The following is a 21194-nucleotide window of genomic DNA, read 5'->3' as shown; positions in this document are numbered from 1 at the left end:
GGAGGAAGACTGACTTCTGGCCGCCCCCCACATCTCCCTCAACATCCCCCCACAGATACACACAGGCATTGACACTCACATGCACAAGCAAACATTTACACACACACACACACACACACACACACACACACACGAACATCCCTGCATTATGTTAACATAACCATGTGACTTTGGGTGCCCACCTTTTTATTTGTCTTCTCAGATCCAGTTTCTCTGCTCAGGAACAGCAGCTCTTGGTCCTATTTACTTCCTCATACTCCCAGCAATTCACTTTTTTGTTTCTCTTTCTCTTTTGTCGCTGTCACGTGTTTGTCCTTTGGGGTAGTCCCTGGCCTGTAAGCATTGCACCGGGGCTTCTCTGGACCTCGGAACTAGTTAGCAGTTTGTGATTCTCTCCTAGCCACCTGATTCCTCTCACGTTTTCATCCTTGCTGGTCCTGCCCATGACCGAGAACCCTACCCCCACCCCGCCTTCCCTTTAAGCTTAAAAATAGCTTAAGGGTTCTGAAAGCAGCTGCCCGAGAGAAACATTAAAAACCTCCCAGCATCTCTGATAGGTCCGCTTCTGACAGGCCACTAGTCTGAGTGGGCCAACCGTGCCAGGTAGTGAACCAAGACAGTGCCATTTTCCCAATGACCAGTGTGTACGAGAGGGAGGGAACAGACATGACACCCATCCTCTCTAGGGGGGCGGACAGGGAACCTAGGGTTGGAGGACCAGGGGGCGCGTGTGTACCTCCCTTCCTGTCACCCGCAGCGGGGGGTTGGACCCTGGGATTTCCACAGGCTGTGGCCAGCCGGAGGGCGGAGCATCCGGAGGGCGGAGCTGCCAGGGACTGGGCTAGACCGACACCGGCGGGCACGAGGAAAGAAAGCTGGTGGAGTACGCCGCGCGTCCGAGCGTCGGTCGGCGAGCCTAGCCTCAGCCAGAACCCCGGCGGGTCCGTCACGCCGCGGCGTCTGCGTGGTGAGTGCGCCCACCCTCCTGTGCGCGCCCTGACCCTGCGCTCCCTTCCGGGGGTTCAGCCGGGAGCTCAGTTTGGTAGGCGTTTGATCCTTTAAGGTGGCGAGGCTTCTGTGCCTTGGTAGAGGCGGGGTGGGGGTGCCAGCTACTGGGTGCCACCGCAGAACTGTGGATGAGACACGGGAGGGCCTGGGGCGCGCGACACTCGCGCTTCCCCTCAGCGCTTGGTCCTGGTCCGCTTCGGGGCAGGCCTCCGGGTGGACCCGGGACCCCGCGGTCGCGCGCCACGGATAGGTGCGCGCGGCGAGGGGGCAGGCAGGCCCCGAAGTCATGCTGCGCCCCGGGCTAAGGCGTTCCGCCTGCGCCCAGCTGTAGCCACCCACAAAGATGAGTAAGGGACGGCTAGTGCCCACAAATGGGACCCGAGAAAGACCCGGAACCCAAACCGGGACACAGACCTTGAACTCAAGCGAAGGACACCTTTCCTACATCCGTGGGTGCCACCGAGCCCACAGCTCACACTGACTCCCAAACTGTGGTAAAGTGGCAGCACCTGCTGTTTCTCCAGGACCCAAAATGGTTTCAAAGTGTGCAGAGACTGGTCGCTGATGTTTTTAAAAAGTTTATTGCGTGGTTGGCCGGAAAAACTCAAAAGGATTCTAGAGGTAACCCACAGCCTTCAGCCACCGAGTGGCCGGGCCCATAAGGATTCACTCATTCACTCACTAACTCCTTCATTCATTCATTCGTATATTCAACCAATTGATGTGCACTAGGGGCGGATCAGCGTGGAACTGTTGTAGGTGGTGAGAGGTTGGACAGAAAAACACAATGAAGGGCCAGGTGTCGCTGAGTGTGGGCCTGGAGGGTGGGGTTGGCCCTCAGCTGCTAAGCCTTAGGTGAACAATGAGAGTGGGCCCAGGGCTCCCCTAATTTCCCAGGCTACTGCCTGGTGCCATGGCCAGACTTGCTTGCCCTTCCTAGAAGACTGCTTTGAGGCCCGGTCTAGGGTGACTTGACTGTGGAAGGGAGTTGGGGGAAAATGCAAGGAGGGTGTGTGGACTTTGCACATCCCATCCCCACCCAGCCAGGACACTTCGAAGTCCTGCGGGCTCCCCTGAGCCTTGGGCAGTGCCATCCTGGACGAACCCTGGCAGTCAACTTTTGAGTGTGATCTGTCCAGGTTGGGGTTTTGGGTCATCTTCGGGGGGCCCATTTGTGGGCTGTAGCCATCCCTTATTCACCTCTGGGTGGCTACGGCAGAGACAGCCTCAGGGCGTCTGATGTGGTGCTGGGGCAGGGTTCTCAGAGGCTCAGCCCTAGGAAAGTTTTGTAGGCAGAGAGGACAGAGCCAGGACTCCTGTGTATCCTGGCCTCTGCTGGCCTTCTTGCCTAGAAAAGGAATGCCAGGTGGGGTTGGCTTGGCACAGCTGGGGCTAGCAGGCTTTTCACCCACTGGGTGCAGGTTCCTGAGGAGCCAGGTGCAATGTCCTGGTCACTGTGGTGTGTGGGGTGATGGCGGGTGCAGAGAGCTGCTTGATGTGGCATGCCCTTGTAGTTGCTCTAAAGAGATTTGGGTAGACTCAAGGTGGCCAGGTTATTGGGGGACTCTGAAGGATGAGCTGAGGGTATACCTGAAGAGAGGGCCATTAGGGCAGTTACTGGGGGTGCTGGGGGAGGGGAGGTGACCCTCACAGCTTGAGGTTTACCTGGTTCCTCTTATTTGCAAGTAAGAAGAGCCTACCCGGGGGGCCCAGAAGGAAGGCTGGATGACGGGGCCTTTTGGACCTTTTGAAAGGCAATGCTTGCTATTCCTGCTGCCCTTTTTCCTCTCTTGTGGGGAATTGAGGGTTGAGGACCCACCTCTAGGCCTGGTTCAAGGCCAAACAGCCATCCTCACCAAGGAAATGGTGAATCTGGTGGTTCCCAAGATGTGAGCTGGAAACAGCTCCTGCTGTGGGTCCAGTGATCATTTGTTCTGTGGTTGACTCTCTGGCCATAGCTGTGCCTGTGGAGGGTAGCTAGTGTTTCTTTTTTGGCAACCCTGACTGGCTGGCCACCCTCAGAGGCCATGTGTCTTTCCCCATCCTCACAGGCCTGAAAGAAGACAGCTAAAGTGACGCTGCAGGGTGGAGGATGGTGATGATGAAACACCATACAGAGCTCTCTGTGCCTGATAGGCCCACAGAGAGCACTTTTCTTTTCTCTACGTATTTATTTATTTATTTATTTTATTTTTTGGTTTTTCGAGACAGGGTTTCTCTGTATAATAGCCCTGGCTGTCCTGGGCTATTTGTAGACCAGGCTGGCCTCGAACTCACAGTGATCCGCCTGCCTCTGCCTCATTTATTTATTTATTTATTTATTTATTTATTTTTGGTTTATCGGGTTTCTCTGTGTTGGCCTTGGCTGTCCTGGACTCATTTTGTAGACCAGGCTGGCCTGGAACTCAAAAAGATCTGCCTGCCTCTGCCTCTGCCTCCCAAGTACTGGGATTAAAGGCATATGCCACCATGCCCGGCTTCATTTTTTTTTTTTTAAGGCAGTATGCCCTCCCAGACTAGTCTTGAACTCATACTCAAGGGTACCTCCTTGCTGGGAGGTAGTGGCCCACCGGTTTAATCCCAGAACTCAGGAGACAGAGGTAGGCAGATCTCTGAGTTTGAGCGAGGGCTATACAGAGAAACAGCAACGAAAAGAGTACCTCTGTGTCTCTGCTTCCGAAGTGCTGAGACTGTAGTGTGTAGCACTTAACATCAACTAGCTCGTTTCCTCTCAGTAATTAGAGACTAGATTAGTCCTGCCTTCTTCAGATAAGTTAACTGGGCAGAGAGAGGCTAATCTACTTCCCAGAGTCTCAAAATCAGGTTCAGAATTCCCAGTCCTAACCGTTCTAGCTCCTTCTCAGGTCAATTTCTACTTCCCACGGGAGGCTCATCCACGGAGCGGGCTAGACCTAAGGGGGAAGGGGCTGGCCGGAGTCTTGTTTGTTTCTCAGTACTAGGGACAAACCCAGGGCCCGTTGTGTGCTAGACGCGCACCCTGCCGCTGAGTCCAGCACTCACACCCTCTTCCCTTCTGGCAGCTGGAGGGAGACGGGGCAGCTAATTCTATGACTAGGGAGGTAGAGCTTTCGTGCCGGGACTTTGTGGTGGGGTTTCCCCCTGAGAACGATGCTGGCAGACGTCCACAGTTTCTCCAGCACAGGGTTTCTTACTCTCTTACTCGTCTCTGTCTGCTTTCCCTGGTCCAAACAGGGATATTTCTGGAAAAAAAAAAAAAAAAGAGAACAGTATCTATGTGAATGGGCTAAGAAGCAACCATGTCTAGAGGGGCTGCCATCTTAAAAATTGAGCCCTTAGTTGGCTTTGTGGGTATTCGTCCTCATGGGTATGCCAGACTTCAAGAAACAAGCGAAACTAACTGAAATCAAACAAACAGAAAACAAAGGCTATTTTGATGTGTGTGTGTGTGTGTGTGTGTGTATGTATGTATGTATGTATGTATGTGTGTGTGTCAGACTTCTCACTTAACCTGAGCTCTAGGGATACGCCGGTCTCTGCCTCCCCAGCGCTCAGATTATAGGTGCATACTACTGCAGCTGGCTTTTACGTGGTATGTGCTTATATAGGCATACGGTTTACCAACTGAGCCATTCCCCAGCCCCGGCTTGCTTGAAATTACCATTCTACCACAGTAATGCAAACAGACATTAGTAAGTAAAGTACTTAGGAGCCAGGTGTTTCCCTGTGGCTCCTAGACCAGCCTAAGAGGAGGCTTCTGGCGTTATGCCTGGAAGGGTGTGGGTGGCTCTGGTGGCAGCCCTGGCTCAGAACTGGGCTGTGTGGAAGCAAGGCAGCCAAATGTAGGGGGATTGCCCATCTGTGTTCCTGGGACACACCCCAGCTCACAGTACAGATGCTTTATTACAAAGTCTTTTGCAGAGATTCCGGCATGGGTCTTCTGGTCTGGACAGAATCTCCTAGCCTGTAGTGAGTCTGCGCTTAGGCTGGTGTGTTATCTTCTTCAGTGACAAACCTTTCGAGTTTTTGGTGGTTGTTGTTTTGTTTTGTTTTCTGAGACATGGCCTCATGTATCGCAGTCTGGTTTTCAATTACATAGTGGTCGCTTTTCTTCGAGGGTGTGAGCGACAGGAAAACTGCTGTTACCCAATGCAGGCCCAGTGCCATGGTGTAAACAGCCCAGTCATCCCCCATTGTATTGTCTGCGGGCCTAGGTACCCCAGTCACTCCTCTATGACTAAGCATTAAAAAAAAAAAAAAGGCAAAGCATTGGGGGGGTAGGGTGGGAAGAGGCAAAGGCATGCAAACATTGCAGAATGGCCTCTGAGACATCTGTCTGTCCCTGCTGCCTCACCCTCAGGACATCTGACTCCCTTTCTGCTAACCATCTTGCCCCCACCCAATGCGTAGATCTTTCAGGTTCTGGGCAGGGAGGAGAAGCAGGGGGCTTTGTCTTAAAGTTCTCAGAGATCCAGGATAGCTAACTTCTGAGGGCCTAGTGAAGCCACAGTGATGGGACAGCTCAAGTTACACTGTACACAGACCCCTCTCTGATGCCACCATTCAGTTATATTTACTTTATTATTTTTTTTCAGTGCTAATGGTTAAATGCAGAACCTTTTGTCTGCTAAGTGATTGCTATACCACTAAGCTACTATTCTTCTTCTTCTTCTTCTTCTTCTTCTTCTTCTTCTTCTTCTTCTTCTTCTTCTTCCTTGTCTTCTTCAGGTTTATTTATTTATTATGTATACAGTGTCCTGCCACCATGTAACCCTGCAGGGCAAAAGAGGGCATTAGATCACATTATGGTTGGTTGTGAGCCACCATGTGGTTGCTGGGAATTGAACTCAGGACCTTTGGAAGAGTAGTCAGTGCTCTTAACCTCTAAGCCATCTCTCCAGCCCTACACTCTTGTTCTTAAAACCATCGTATTGCTGGTGGGGTGGCTCCTGTCTGTAATCCCAGCACTTAGGAGGCCAAGGCAGGAGGAAGATGAGAACAAGTTTCAAAGCAAACCTGGACTACATAGTAAGAACTTGTCTTAAGAAGCCCAAATGAGGTGCCGAAGATACAGTGCGGCTGGCAGAGTAGCTCAGTCCCCGGCATGGCGTAAAGCAGGCACTATGGTTCACATCTGTGTCCCCAGCACGTGGACAGTGGAGGATCAGAAGTTCAGATCATTCTTGCCTGAATAGCAGATTCCGGGCCAAGCTGAGGTCCTTGCGCAACAAGTGTCCTACTACCCGAGCTGTGTCCACCGGCAACGGATGTGGGGGTTTTGCTTGCACCACTTTCATACCTGGTGGGCAGGGAGGCCAGAAGAGGGCGTTGCATCCCCTGGAACCAGAAGTTACAGACATTTGTGAGCTGCCATGTGTGTCCTGGGAAATGAACCCAGGTCCACTAGAAAGAGCAGCCGCTGTGTCTAACAGCTGAGCCATCTCTCCAGCCCAGACTATTCAATGTATCTGTTTATTTTGCATGTGGAGAGCAGATGACAACTTGTTGAGGTCAGTTCTTTCCACCATGTGAGTCCTGAGGATTCGATTCAGGTCACTGGGCTTGGCACACATGTCTTTAGCTGCCGAGGCGTCTCACCGGCCACTGACATATTCTTCCTACCTGTCCCTTGTCAAATGCTTTGTAAACATTTTCTCCCCAGGCTGCCTTTGAACTCACTATGCAGATCTGGCTGTCCTCAAACTTGAAGCAATCCTTCTGTTTTAGCCTCCTGGGTGTTGAGATTGTAGACATGGTGCGCCATGCCTGTCTTCATTTTATCTTCTCGCTAGTATCTTTTGAACCATAAAAGTTGTCAGTTTTGAAGACTAATTTATGTGATGTTTTTTTCTTCTGCTACTTGTGCCTCTGGGCTATGTCTAAGATATTTCCTGAATTGAGACGTTCTCCCATGTTCTCTCTTTTTTTTTTTTTCAAGGCAGGTTTCTCTGTGTAGCCTTGGCTGTCCTGGACTCGCTTTGTAGACCAGGCTGGCCTTGAACTCACAGCGACCATGTTTTGTTTTGTTTTGTTTTTTAAGGTTTGTTTATTATTATGTATACAGTATTCTGCCTGCATGGCAGAAAAGGGCATCAGATCATATTATAGATGGTCATGAGCCACCATGTGGTTGCTGGGAATTGAACTCAGGACTTCTGGAAGAACAGTCAATACTCTTAACCTCTGAGCCATCTCCAGACCCCTTTTTAAATTTTTTTATTTGTTTTAAAACTTATGTGTATGGGTATTTTGACTGCATGTCTGTGTACTATGTGTGTGCCTGGTGCCCCAGAGGCCAGAAAAGGGCATTGGATCCCCTGAGCCTGGAGTTACAGTTGTGAGCCACCGTGTGTGTTCTAGGGAATCGAACCCAGGTCCTCTGGGAGAGTAGCTAGTACTGTTAGCTGCTGAGCCATCTATCTCTCCAGCCCCACTTGTTCTCCTTTTTTGGTTTTTTGAGACAGGGTTTCTCTGTGTAGCCTTGGCTGCCCTGGACTTGCTTTGTAAACCAGGCTGGCCTCAAACTCACAGTGATCCCCCTGCCTCTGCCTCTCGAGTGCTGGGATTAAAGGTGTGCGCCACCACACCCAGCCCGTGTGTTCTCTTTAAAGTGTTATAGGTTCGCTCTTACACTTAGGCCTATCTTTTTTTTTTTTTTTTAAGAATTTGTTATTCAAAGCCAGGCATGATAGTGCAACGCCTTTAATCCGAGCATTCAGAAGGCAGAGGCAGGTGGATCTCTGCTGGAGACCCTGTCTCCAAAAAAAAAAAAAAAAAAAAATATATATATATATATATATATATATACACACACACACATATACATTCATATATACACATACATATATATATAGATACATACACACATATATACACACACATATACATACACTACTCGGGCTGGAGAGATGATGACGTGGTTAAGAGCCCTGACTGCTCTTCTAGGAGACTTGAGTGTGATCCTCGGCGTCCACATAGGGGCTCACCACGCTCCAGTTACAGAGGGTCTGACACCCTCGTCTGGCCTCTGTGAGCCCCAGGCACACATGTAGTACACAGAGATATATGTAGGCGAAACACCGTGTACACAAAATAAAAAAAATGAAATAATGCCTTATCATTTAATGAACCCTTCTGTGTAGTGTCAAGTCACTTCCTGGGGCCTCTAGCACCCCGAATCTTCTCAGCTCTTCTGCTGAACTTGGCTTCCACCAGGACAGACTGCTTAGGGAGTGTGTCAGAATGCCAGAGAAGCCTGCTGTGCCGCCTTGTGACGGGCACAGCTGCAGCCTTGTTTGTCACATCATTCGCCGATGTCTGTTCACAGACAGAGAGTACACTCAGTTCCTCATAGGTGACCTATAACGACTTTGTCAGAGTAACGTGGGTTTGTCTGCAGAGGAAGTAGACCCTCTGCTGATGCCCTGGTGTGGTGTGCCATGGCACCCCGAAGTTTCCTGTCCTCCTCAGCCTGGATGGTATATCCAAAGCCAGTGTATGTCGGATAAGAAAGAGCCCTGTCACCTATTTTTCAAACTTATTTATTTTTAATGTGTGCGTCTATTTTCCCTACATGTATATCAGTGTAGCACATGGGTGCCAGAAGACCCCCCCGGAACTGGAGTTTCAGACAGTTGTGAGCCACCGTATGAGCTGGGACTTGAACCCAGGTCCTCTGGAAGAGCAGCCAGTGCTCTTAACTGCTGAGCCATCTCTTAGCATTCATTTTGAGAGTCTTTTGAATGACATCTGGCAGAGGGACGGGCCCGTGCCTTTGATAATGGCCAGCTGGTTGTCCCAGTCACAGCACCTCTCTTCCCCTGGTGGTGGCCCCGCAGTCAGTGGTTGGCGAACCATCACTAGATGGTCTTGGGCTGTTCACTGCTCTCTGTTTCTCTTTGACCAGGCCCACATTGGCATGACTATCTAGAGCTATAGTAAAATTTGAAATCAGGAAGTGCAAGTCTATATCTGCTTTGTTCCTTTGCAAAACTGGCTATTTTTGAAAATGTCCCCTGCGTTCCCTTAACAAATTTAGGAATTGCTTGTCACTTTTAGCAGAAAAAAGTCAGCAGCTGGAGTTTTTTTTTTTTTTTAGGAATTGTATTGAATCTGCAGATCATGTGGGGACTGCTGTAGTCTGACAGCATGATGTCTTCCAACCCAGACAGGTGCTCGCCTTTCAGTTTTTCTTTCAATAATGTTTGTAGTTTGTATATAGGGTGCATACCTGACACTTATGTGAAATTTATTCCTAAGTATTTTTTTTTCTGTTCTTTAACAATTAAACTTTATTATACAACCCAACTAGCTTACACAAGAAGGAAAAAAGGTTAAAGGGACAAAAGAGTGAACCTTCCGGTATCCGTTCCACGGGTCGGGTCCTTAGGTGTCTCTCTGGCCCGTGTGCTGGTCCGGCCTGTCCACTGCTCCACACATGCTCAAGCCCGGGCTGCCCTAAGTATTTTTTAAATGTTTGTGTATTTTTTTTTTTTCATGGCACTGGGGTGTGACATGTTCTGCCGTGGAGGTACAGGCTCAGGTCCTAGTATTTTCCATTTCTTGGTACCATAACAATCATTTATTCTTATTTTGGATTATTAGCAGTGTATAGAGAAACAGCCCTACGGGTTTGTTAGTTTATTCTCAGCTTATCTGCTCTCCTCATGAGTTAGTTCTGAGCTTGTTCAGTGGGTTCCTCAGGTGCTGTACGTGTAAGGTCATGCAGATCAGTGTGTTCAGGGCCTCCCAGTAGATTCCAGTGTGCAGCCAGGCTTGAAAATTACCGACTGTGCTGGGCACCGCAACCCCTGCCTGTCTTTTCAGTACCTGGGTAGAACTTGCCTGCCAGTGTGCCTGGCACCCCTGCCCTCCGTTTTTGGATTTTGTCTTGGTCCATGATAGATGAAGTGGTCTCCTAGGTGGCACGTCAAGGATTTACGTCGACAGTTTTAGCGTGTGTTCATCTGTTCTCTGTTGAGAGAGAGCATCTGGTTGCTGCTGCGCTGTTTTCTCTTGAGTCCTCAGTCTCTTGAGCTCAATTGAATTCAGTTTTGTGTTGAGTGGGAGGAACAGCGTCTGTTATCTGGACCTGTGAGTTTGGGTCTCTCTCCCTCCTACCCCTCTCCCCTGGTGTGTGTGTGTGTGTGTGTGTGTGTGTGTGTGTGTGTGTGTGTGTGTTAGGTTTTTTTTATAAATTTGACACAAGCTAGAATCATATGGGAAGAGGGAACCTCCATTGAGAAAATGCCTCCATCAGATTGCCTTGTAGGTAAGCCTGTAGTGGTGTGGGAGGGCTTAGTCTCCTGGGGTCATGCCACTCCTGGGCTGGGCAAGCTGAACAAACCCCGAGGAACAAGTCAGTAAGCAGCACTCCTCTCTGGCCTCTGCATCAGTTCCTCTTTGCAGGTTCTGCCTTGAGGTCCTGCCCTGACTTCCCTCAGTGATGGTGTGTGATCTGAGAGTTAGAAGCTGAAATGTGTACTTCCTTCCCAGTTTGTTTGTGGTCCCGTGTTTCATTCCAATAGAAAGTAAATGAAAACCCACCCTCCCCCACCCCACCCCTTAGAGTAACCCAAGGCCTTGTGCTTTCTAGGCAGCCTTGTTTTATATTTGTTTTGAGATAAGCTCTCATCAAGTAGCCTAGGCCAGCCTTGAATTTGTGATCCTCCTGCCTCAGGCTTTTGAGCAGCTGGGATTATAGCCTGCGCCACCTAAACCGAGGCACCCGTAAATGAGAAAGGCCTCTGTTGCTTGTGTAAAAGTGAGAAGTTGCTTTAATCGCAGGTTTAGGCTGTGGGGTGTCTCACATCAAAGCGGCACTATCTGGTCGGGTTATTAATGCAAAGCAAACATTCCTAGGGGTTTTTAAAATTGCACTTCTACATTTGGAGTATGAATGAAAAAATGGAATCGTGTCAGTATGCCAGGTATTTTAGATTTGGGGGTACAGTTACGAACTGGAGGTGTTCTTACATCATGCGCTCTGTCACCCAGTTCCTCTTAAAACAAAAGTCCCAAAGCCCTCTTATGAAAACTACCCCGATTGCAGTGACTCTGGAAAGCAGAGTAGCTTCTGCTGCTGTGTGTTGCTTTATGGTGCTCTGATGGTTTTAGATGTAGGGTGGGGGTGGGGGGTACAAAGCTCACTGCTTATGAAACAGTCAGGGTTTTTGTCATTAATGGATAACCAATCTATTCTTGGGCATGTGATCCTGTTTCAGTTGTGCGTCCTGCTGCCTTATGCTTCTGACAACACTTTAGAAAAAAAATGTATTTAGAAAAAAATTGACTTTATTTGCTTATTTATATTTTGCACGCTAGAGATGGAATACTCAGGGCCTTGCTTGTGTAAGCAATTGTTCTACCATCAAACTGTGCTCCCAGGCCTTAGGAGCTTTACACCTAAAGCTGTGCTTGGGCAACTCTGGGAAATCTTAGATTTGGCCATTTGTATTGTAAAAAGAAAAAAAGAAAGGAGGGCTGGAAACTGAACCCAGGCCCTCTGGTAGGATAGCCAGAGCACTTAGCCATTTCTCCAACCCGTGTGTGTGTGTGTGTGTGTGTGTGTGTGTGTGTGTGTGTGTGTGTGTGTGTTTTTACATGAGTGTCTTGCCCACAGAAGCCAGAATAGGACATACAACCACCTGGCGTGGGTTCCAGAAACCTAACTTGTGTCCTCTGGAAGAACAAGTAGCACTCCTAACCACCAAACTATCTCTCCAGTCTCCAACAGTCCCTTAAAAAACATACTTCCCCCGCCCCCACTGTTGGTCTAACCAGGGTCACAGGCGCACTAGGCCCTGCTGAGCTCCACGCCCACGGCTGGGTGTTTTAACCTCTCTACCCTCTAGGTTATCTCTACGCTGTAGAATGCAGATAACCTCCGTCCAGCGGACTGCAGCTATCGCCTTACAGCAGTCTCGTGTGGGGATACATGAGTTCTGTTCCCGTCATCTCTGCATGTGGGTCTTTTAACTCCTGAGTAGTAGCATTCATTCACTCATTTTTACGGAGACAAGGCATCGTGTCGTCCAGCCTGGCTTCCAGTGTAGCTGAGGATGACCTTGAACTTCTGCTTCTCTCTTGTTCTACTGCCTGAGTGTTGCGGTTACAGGTGTGTGCCGTCACGCCACGGAACCCAGGGCTTTGTGCTCATCTGCACATACTTTTTTTTTTTTCCAAGACAGGGTCTCTCTGTGTAGCTTTGGCTGTCCCGGACTTGCTTTGTAGGCCAGGCTGGCCTCGAACTCACAGTGATCCACCTGCCTCCGTCTCCTGGGTGCTGAGATTAAAGGCGTGCACCACCACGCTTGGCTTGGAAATACTTCTTAAACTCAATTCCTAAGTGGCTTTGGTCCAGACAGTGTGTGGTGGGTCAGAAGGCGTGAGTGACGGGCACGCTTTACCAGCCGAGCTGTCTTGCCGGCTCAGAACGGTCCTCCAAACTATATTTTCTTCCCGTTAATTGGGAATGCACACTGTCTGCTCAGCCTCACTGTGAGTGGAAAGAGGAAATGGGTTGGTGGTTTGGGAGGGCTGTAATCCTGTACTGTAGATGCCCTGCAGTCTTGCAGGTCTGTGTGGCTAGCTGGGAAACCCACTAGCCAGTGGGAGGATTCTCTGTGGTGACTTGTGTGGGAAGTGCTGGTTGGCCTGATCAGTCTTACCGAGCGTGAGTAGCAAAACTGAATGCTGGAGGACTGGCCTGGGGGTGCCCAGTTCAGCACCAGCTGAGGCTACAGGGAGGAAGAGATGGTCCTGCGTCCTGATGGGGCCCCACCAGAACATCTGGGAACAGCCACCTATACTGTATGTCTGTCCTCTTCCAGGTTGTTCTCTGGACTCTGTGAGCCAGCTGTGGTTGGAGCGGCACAGCTTGCGTCATGGACTCTGAGGTTAGATTCTGCATCTTTTCATTTTGTTCTTTCCGGATGACCCTGTTAATGCTGCAGCCTGGCCCCTCGTTCGACAGGTCTGCAGAAATGCACCTCAGGTATCCAACGGAAGCTGTCTCCATTGGCATCTGATAGGGGCGTGGAAGGGAACGGGGAAGTCGGTCCAGAAGGATGGGATGGCATGACCGTCAGTCTGGTAGACGCGGCAAGGGCAGCACAGAAGCTAGTGTGGACAGAAAAGATCTGGGAGGCTCCTCCCACTGGTCCCAGGCCGGGGCTGTGCTGGGCGTGGGCAATAGCGATTTCTGAGCCTTCCTACATCTTTTTTCCTTTCCAGTCAGCCACAGTCTGCAAGTCAGCACTCCTGTCTCTTGTCATGCTGCAGGGCCCCTAGACAGTGGTTCCCTCCTGTGATCCTCCCCAGGGGCAAGGGAGATCCTCCCCAGGGGCAAGGGTAGACTGGTTGTTGCCCTTGATTTTTATCTTCAGGGCAGGAAAGCTGAGTCACAGAAGTTAGGTAGTTTGCTCAGTGCCCACGGGGTTAATGACATTTTTTAATTGACATTTTTCTCTTACATCTGGGCATTTGACCCCTTCCATCAGAACTGGTATCTTATTGTAGTTGTTTCTGGAATTTTTTTTCCAGGTTTTTGTTGTTGTTTTTGGTTTTTTTTCCCCCTTGGTTTTTTAAGACAGGGTTTCTCTGTGTAGCCCTGGCTGTCCTGGAACTACTTTGTAGACCAGGCTAGCCTTGAACTGAAGTAATCCGCCTGCCTCTGCCTCCCAGGTACTGGGATTAAAGGCCTGCGCCACCACGCCCGGCTTCAAATTCCAGTTTTTTATGGTAAAATAATGTAGTCATTGGCATTTATTACAACTATTGAGAGCACAGTTGAGAGACGTTAAGTGAAGCAGGTTTTGTTCCTGAGCTTTGTGGTAAGGCAGGGCCTTGTTGTATAGGCACTGCTGTCTGCGTGCTCCTCCCAGTGATCCTCCCTAGTTATCCTCCCCAGTGCTGCTGCTCCTTAGTGCTCCTCCCCAGTGCTGGTACTCCTCCTTAGTGTCCCTCCCTAGTGCTGATACTCTTCCCCAGTGCCGCTGCTCCTCCATAGTGCCCCTCCCCAGTGCTGCTGCTCCTTCATAGTGCCCCTCCCCAGTGCTGCTGCTCCACTTTAGTACTCCTCCCCAGTGATCCTCCCTAGTGCTCCTCCCCAGTGCTGCTGCTCCTCCCCAGTGCTGCTTTCCAGGTGCTGCTTTTGGACACACCATAGATCTGCAGCGAAGAGCAGAGGGGCCCATGAGCAGGACCCTCCCTGCCACCTCCGACTATGCTCATGTCCCTTGAGGGCAGAGACAGAGTCTGACCCGGGTCACCGCTCCCTGAGTTTCTTGAGCAGCCTCTGCCTGCCCATGAAGGGCATGATGGGGAAGAACTGCTTGCTGCTAGGAACAGAGCCCGTGCAGTCAGGCTCAGCCCCGTATGTAGACATGGATGGAGTTGACATGATGACATTTGCCTGGCTTCCCTGGGTGTCTTTAGCAGTGGTTCTGTGGAAGGTGTCCACAGTCAGAGAGGGTGTCACAGATCATTCCTCCGTCCTTAGGCCTCTTACTCTAGGGCTTTCGTATGCTCAGACTTACTGCTTCTCACGGGCCAGTGAGACTCAGGTCCAACTGTGGCCTGACCCAGGCTCCCCTGAGCCTTTCTGACTCCCTTTTTCATCTCAGGTCAGCAATGGCTCAGGCCTGGAGGCCGAGTGCATCACAAACCTGCTGGTGTTTGGCTTTCTCCAAAGCTCTGGCTATAATTTCCAAGAGCTGGAGAAACTGGGTCAGGAACTGCCCGTGCACGTTTACCCAGAGGCAGACCTCGAGGATGAGCTGCAGACGGATGGCAACCGGGCTAGCCGCTCCTTCTACCGTGGAAGGATAGAGCCAGGTAAGCCCTGACCTTGTCCACCTGACCCCAAACCTAGGCTAGCCCCAGGAAGCTTTGGGGCTCAGTCTCTTACACCACACATCAGGCTCTTGTTTGTGTACATGTCAGGTGACTCTGGTCTTGTGATCTGTGCTTGATTGCCCCTGTCATGTCCAACCCGTTATCCTGTTTCAGGATGGCTAATTAGGAAGTTCTTCGTGCTGGTGTGTCCTGAGTTCTTTTCCGGTCTGGACCTGAGTCACCTCTCTGGACCAATATTCAAATGTGTTTTGTTTTTTACCATATGTCCCAAGCAGTTATAATATAGCCAAAAATTGGAAACTGGTCGAGATTGTTTATTTATTTATTTTGGTTTTTCCAGATATGGTTTCTCTGTGTAGCCTTGACTGTTCTGGACTTGCTTTGTAGACCAGGCTGGCCTCGAACTCATAGCAATCTGTCTGCCTCTACCTCCCAAGTGCTGGGATTAAAGGCATGCGCCACCACACCCAGCCCTGCTCGGTATTTTATAAACCAGAAGTGCCACCAACTTCAGCTTGTGCAATTTCAAAGACCTGGGGAGTTTTGGAAAGTAGCAAGGCTGAGTCATTCCTCCTGCCATTCAGATCAGGGAGGTCTGGGACATAGCTAGGCTGGTCACAGCCCCACAGCACCTGTGTAGACTAGGTGAACTCTCAATCCAGTGGAAACTCCTGCCTTTATAGTTATTTTTTGGATCCTGTATGAAAATTTAACATATGTGACCTTAAGAGATAACCAGAGTGCTGAGACGTATTCTGCTGCTCATTTCCAGAGAAGGAAACTGAGGCACAGCAGAGAGTGAACTGACTAGCCTCAGATCAAACTGCCCATGCTTCAGGAGTAGGACTCAGCCAAGCTGCTCCTGAACCCACACTGTCTGTCCCCTGGGTTGCTCCCTGAACACCTAGCCTTTGCTGTTCCCTCACCTGAGCCCTGGGCTCTCTTCCCAGCCTCTGTTTTACCCTTCTTGAAGGCTGGGATGTGTCAAGTGCTCAGAGTACTTGTCTGCAGCACGCATGCTGGCGTTATGTGAGACGTTCTTTACAACGTGCAGGCCTGGGTTCTGCTCCTTCCAGCATGTTCCTGGGCTGGAGACTACCGGGTAATTTTTTTGGAAAATGCATGTCTGTCTGTCTGGATATGGGGGAGGGGGATGCACATGTATGTCCTAGCATATGTGTGGAGTCAGAGTGGGTGCTTTCCTGCCACCATGTGTGTCCCGGGAGTCGAACTCAGGTTGTCAGACTTGGCAGCAAGTGCCTCTGAGCCATCTCGTTGGCCCTCACGATTTTTGATCCTGGTTGCAATCACTGCTCTGTAAGCCTCCCGGAGCTCCAAGCCCTAGACTGAAGACTTCCAACTTGCAGGCCAGGGGCTGGAGATGGAGGTCAGAGATAGAATGTTCCTGACCTGTCTAAAGCCCTGGGTTTGTCACTAGCAAGCAAGTAAACAAAAGATAATGACTCTCACAAGCTAGACTTGGTACCTGTCTCTAAGCCCAGCCACCCTGATCTTGGGCAGAGGCTGTACTGCCCTCTAGTGGTCATAAGAGAGACAAGCAACTGATTTAGCTCACTCTAACCCCCATCCTCCAACCCTGGCTAATTAAATATTTTGAGACAAGGTCTCATTATGTTACCCCAGCTAGCCTGAAACTTGTTGCCTAGACCAGGCTAGGTAGTCTTTAGTTCCCAGAGCTCTGCCTGCCTCTGCCAAGTGTGGTTAATTTTTTAAATGTCCCCAGGTGGTATCTTGAATAGGCTAGTATGTGATAGGTGTTCTCCAAAAGCCAGGTTTGTTTGGGTGGGGGGGGGTGTTGTTTGTTTTTTCCAAGACAGGGTTTCTCCATGTATCCCTGGCTGTTCTGGACTTGCTCTGTAGACCAGGCTGGCCTCAAACTCACAAGAGATCTGCCTGCCTCTGCCTCCTGAGTGCTGGGATTACAGACATGTGATACTGCACTGGGCTCACAAGCCAGGTTTTAACCACAGACTGTCCTCGAATCCCTCCTGAGTCATCTGGCCAGGAGGAAGGACTGGCTGTGTGGAAGTGTGTCTCACCCTGCACTTTCCCAAGCCTTTCGACTTCAGAGCCAGGCTTAACTCAGTGTGGGCTGACACTCAATCTCACCGAGGCTCTGAGGAGGGCTGGCTGTGCATTGTCCAATCAGACTCAGAAGCCGGGAAAGTAGAGGCTTCAGTAGGTGAGTGAGCAGCCAGTGTGCCTGGAACACTTGAAGAGGAGTAGAATTAAATCACGGGAATCGGAAGCCACATACTGACATATCACTTAAGCAGAAGTGAGCAAGCTCTGGAAAGGTCTCAAGGAGAGCAGTGTGCTGGTTATACAACTTGCGTCGGCTGAGCGAATGCCTGGGGTGCAGCTGAACGCTGGAGCCACAGCCCCACTCATGTGAGGCTGAGTCTCCCCCACGAGAGCAGCAGTGACACAAGCAAGAGCACAGGGCAGAAGGAGCCCTCTTCACCCCACTCCCAGGAGTGAGTTCCTCGGGCCTTTCACTACTTCCTTTAAGTGAGTCCCCTCAGGACTCAGCTCACTGTAGCCTCTTCCTGGTTCCGAGGTACAGAACCTGCACTCTGAGGTCCTATTTCACAATTGACGGAGGGAGGGAGTGTTGTTAGGATTTAAAAATGAGATGCCATGCAACAGATCTGATATGGAGAGATTTGTTAGAGGGAAGGGAAGGGAGAAGAGTTAGGGCCTGAGTGGGCCATGAGGGTAGACACACAGAAAGAGAAAGAAAGAAAGAGAAAGAAAAGGGCGCCCTTAGGGAAAATGCAGGAGTAAGACAAGGTGACACCTTATGGCAGGCAGCCGATGATGCCCGAGGTTGCTAAGCAACCTAGAAGCAGGCTGCTTATAAACCAACAAGCATAGCTCTGTCAGGATAAATAAGCAGCCATAGGGAAGTTACAAACAAAAACTACAGTGATATTTACTGAGTACTTTTAAGGAGCTACGCACAAGTCTGTTGATTCATTAACTCATTCATTCACAGTTATGTACTGGGTACCAACTATGCTAGTCATGCCTTGTTCTTAAGTGTTGGCCATCTGACAGCGAACCAAAAGATTTTAAAATTAGTTTTCCAGGGGCTAGAGAGATGGCTAATGATGAAGAACACTTGTCGTTCTTGCAAAGGACCGAGGTTCAATTCCCCCATGCACATGGTAGCTCACAGCCCTTCTCACTCTAGTCCTAGGACTCCAGTGCCCTCTTCTGGCCTCCATGGTTACTGGGCACACAGGTGGCACAAAGACATGCAGGCAAAAATGCTCATACACAGAAAATCCGTTGATTTGAACAGACTCACAGTTTTCCAGGAGCTTACATTCAAGCAGCTGTGTCGGATAAGAGAAATAGATAAAAGTGCATGGTAGGGTGCCAAAAAGAGAAAGGGAGCAGACTCAGTTAGAGATGACACCGCAGGCAAGGCACAGGCAGCACCAGGAAGCTGCAGAAGGGACAGCTTCCAAGGAGACAGGACAGGGAAGCCCAGTAGACAAGGTGTGGACACACAGGAACTCCGGTGTAAACTGAGTGAGAGGACTGGAAGGGGAGCCAGCGACACTGCCATCCTGCGAGGAGGTAAAGGATGCTCGGTCTCCGGGCAGGGTGTAGCAAGATCAGGGACTCGGCTGCCAAGGACTGCACAGCCCCTTCCCTGGGCTCGACCCAGGCTCACCTTGGTGGTGCATACAGGGATGCTGCAGCTCTGGGCCTTTCCCCGGCAGTAGCAAACATATCATCTGGAACAGGCCTGCTTCTTCAGCCAGCTTCTGCTCCTCAGGCCTTCCCTAGACCCAGGGCCATGGCTGGTCCCCACTAGGGCATGTGTGGAGGTAGGAAGTGGCATGAAGCGGTTGAGCCGGACTGTTGCTGAGTCTGGTTTGTATTTGCTGCCTGAACATTCAGATTCTGGAAGTCAGGAAGAAATCATCCAGAACATTGCCAGACATCTCGCCCAAGTAGGCGATGAGTTGGACCACAGCATCCAGCCCACATTGGTGAGACAACTGGCCACGCAGTTCACGAACAGCCTGTCGGAGGAAGTAAGTATGTTGGGAAGTATGGGGACATTTTCCTTTGTTGAAACAGAGTCTCTTCTAGGAAGTGAGTCCTGTCCTTGACTGCCCACCAGCATAGCCCTTCAAAGAATTTAGGTGGGTGAGAGTTAGGATCCCTTAAATCAGAGCAAAGAGCTTAGCAGGACAAGCTTCCCTAACATGCCGGATCCCTACTGCAACTCAGTCTTATGTTGTGGAGTCAGATGAAGATGCAGTTCCCCAGGGTGACAGTGCAGCCTGCTCATCTGCTTGGCTTGGTGTTATAATCGGCACAAGGAGCTGACACAATTCCACCTCTTGCTGGGTCCTGTGAAGGACCCAAAGCCTGTTCCTCAGCACTGTGTCCTCCCTGGAGAGAGAACACCAAACCCCGAGGCTGTGAAGGGACAGAGGAGGGACATTCCGCTCTTTGGACCTTGAGTTGAAACCATGGCTGCCTTCACCATCTAGATCCACTTGCCTCCATACAGGCTGCCCTTGTGCTGGCACTGTCTCTATCTGACACTCCAGTGGCTGCCACAGAACATAGAAACAGCTGTGAACAGCCTTGGGACTCCTTCTATGGGGTAGATTTTGAATGTGAGCCACGGAACTTGAAGATTTCTCCCCTCTTTGTTTACTTTGTTTATTTACTTATATAATTTATGCATATAAGTGCTCTATTTGCATGTGTGCTTGCTTGTCAGAAGAGGGCATTAGATCATATTATAGATGGTTGTGAGCCACCATGTGGTTGCTGGGAATTGAACTCAGGACGTCTGGAAGAGTAGTCAGTGCTCTTAACCACTGAGCCATCTCTCCAGCCCTTGTTTTGTTTTTTTTGAGACAGGGTTTCTCTATGTAATCTTGGCTGTCCTGGAACTCACTTTGTAGACCAGATTAGCCTTGAACTCAGAGTTCTGCCTCCCCAGTGCTGGGATTAAAGACGAGAACCACCACGCCAGGAATCCTGTCCCTCTTTTTAAAGATTTATTTTAGAGTTATGTGTGTCTTGTATCTGGGTCCATGTGCACACTTGCAGGTGCACGTGGAGGCATGGATCCTCTAGAGCTGGGGTTACAGGCCCTCGTGAGCTGTTGGAGGTGTGTCCTCTGGGAGAGCATGCTCTCTTCAGGTCAGGAGACTCAGTGTCTGTCCTTCCCACTTGAAGGAAAGATAACATATAGCCCTCAATCTAAGCACACCACTAAGAGGAACCTAAGACATCTGCCTGTAAATCAGTGCAGGAAGGACTCAGGCTCCTGTGTCTCACTCAGGGCTGTGCACAGGCTGCTCAGTGAGCATGCATTGGTGAGTCCCTATGTCCCTCTCCACGGCCTGTGGAGACTCAATTCTGCGTCATTCCCTCCACCCAATGCTCTTAGCTGTTTTATCACCACTGCCCTCTAAACCGCTTCCCCCTCCTTCCGCCCAGTTCCATCTCTGAAGGGAGATCATCAATAAAAACTGTTCTTCTTTAATGTGCAGGACAGAAGGAACTGCCTGGCCAAAGCCCTTGACGAGGTGAAGACAGCCTACCCTAGAGACATGGAGAATGACAAGGCCATGCTGATAATGACCATGCTGTTGGCCAAAAAAGTGGCCAATCACACACCATCCTTGCTCCGTGATGTCTTCCGCACGACCGTGAACTTTATTAACCAGAATCTGCTGACCTACGTGAGGAACTTGGTTAGAAATGTAAGGACCCATTATGCCAGCGCCTGGCTTCTCGGGGAGCCCTATGGTCCTTGCCTACCTGTTCTAACCCAGCAGAGCCTCTGCTTAAGTCCCTCCCACCTCCTCCTTTTGACCAATCATGACTGTTCAGGAGAGGCAAAGGCTGGTTCACACTACTGGTGGGATCCAGGCAGGGTGGGGAGACATGGAGCATAATGGATGGCCAAGGGCCCAGCTCCCTTGGGCCTTTTTTTTGTTTGTTTTGGTTTTTTGAGACAGTGTTTCTCTGTGTAGCCCTGGCTGTCTTTGTAGACCAGGTTGGCCTCGAACTCACAGAGAACCACCTGCCTCTGCCTGAGTGCTGGGATTAAAGGCATGTGCCATCATGCTCAGCTACCTGTGGGTTATTTTTTACTGTCACAAATGTGTGTGTGTGTTGGTAGTGGTAGTGTGTGCATGTGGAAGCCAGAGGTTATCATCAGGTATCTTTGATCTCGTTCTACCTATCTTTTTGAGGTATGGCCTCAGTAAGGCTGGAGCTTGCCATTTAGGCTAAACTAGCTGGCCAGCGAGCTCAGGGCTTCCACCGCCTCCCTTCCCTTG

The 21194-nt window shown here is 50.2% G+C and overlaps 1 protein-coding gene across 2 annotated transcripts; it reads left to right on the top strand.

Moving 5' to 3' along the window:
- Nucleotides 1-825: 825 nt before the first annotated feature.
- On the top strand, nt 826-20840 carry Bid (BH3 interacting domain death agonist). Of its 2 annotated transcripts, none has more exons than XM_051155277.1 (5): nt 826-967; nt 12819-12884; nt 14613-14823; nt 18781-18917; nt 20400-20840. In XM_051155277.1, the coding sequence occupies exons 2-5, from the start codon at nt 12873-12875 to the stop codon at nt 20805-20807; spliced, it is 768 nt and encodes a 255-aa protein (XP_051011234.1). In that variant the 5' UTR covers nt 826-967; nt 12819-12872; the 3' UTR covers nt 20808-20840. The 2 variants fall into 2 exon arrangements, with proteins under 2 accessions (XP_051011234.1, XP_051011235.1); XM_051155278.1 differs by having other exon boundaries at nt 904-1042.
- Nucleotides 20841-21194: the final 354 nt, after the last annotated feature.

This window comes from Acomys russatus, chromosome 13 (genome assembly GCF_903995435.1).
Source record: "Acomys russatus chromosome 13, mAcoRus1.1, whole genome shotgun sequence".
Taxonomy (NCBI): domain Eukaryota; kingdom Metazoa; phylum Chordata; class Mammalia; order Rodentia; family Muridae; genus Acomys; species Acomys russatus.
The sequence above is the reverse complement of the archived record's forward strand: the minus strand, read 5'-3'. Positions and strand labels throughout refer to the sequence as shown.

Excerpts from the sequence above, each read along its gene's own strand:
- Bid (XM_051155277.1), top strand. Across the intron at positions 14,824-18,780 it reads CCGTGGAAGGATAGAGCCAG|ATTCTGGAAGTCAGGAAGAA; the intron begins GTAAGCCCTGAC and ends CTGAACATTCAG. Across the intron at positions 18,918-20,399 it reads CGAACAGCCTGTCGGAGGAA|GACAGAAGGAACTGCCTGGC; the intron begins GTAAGTATGTTG and ends TTTAATGTGCAG.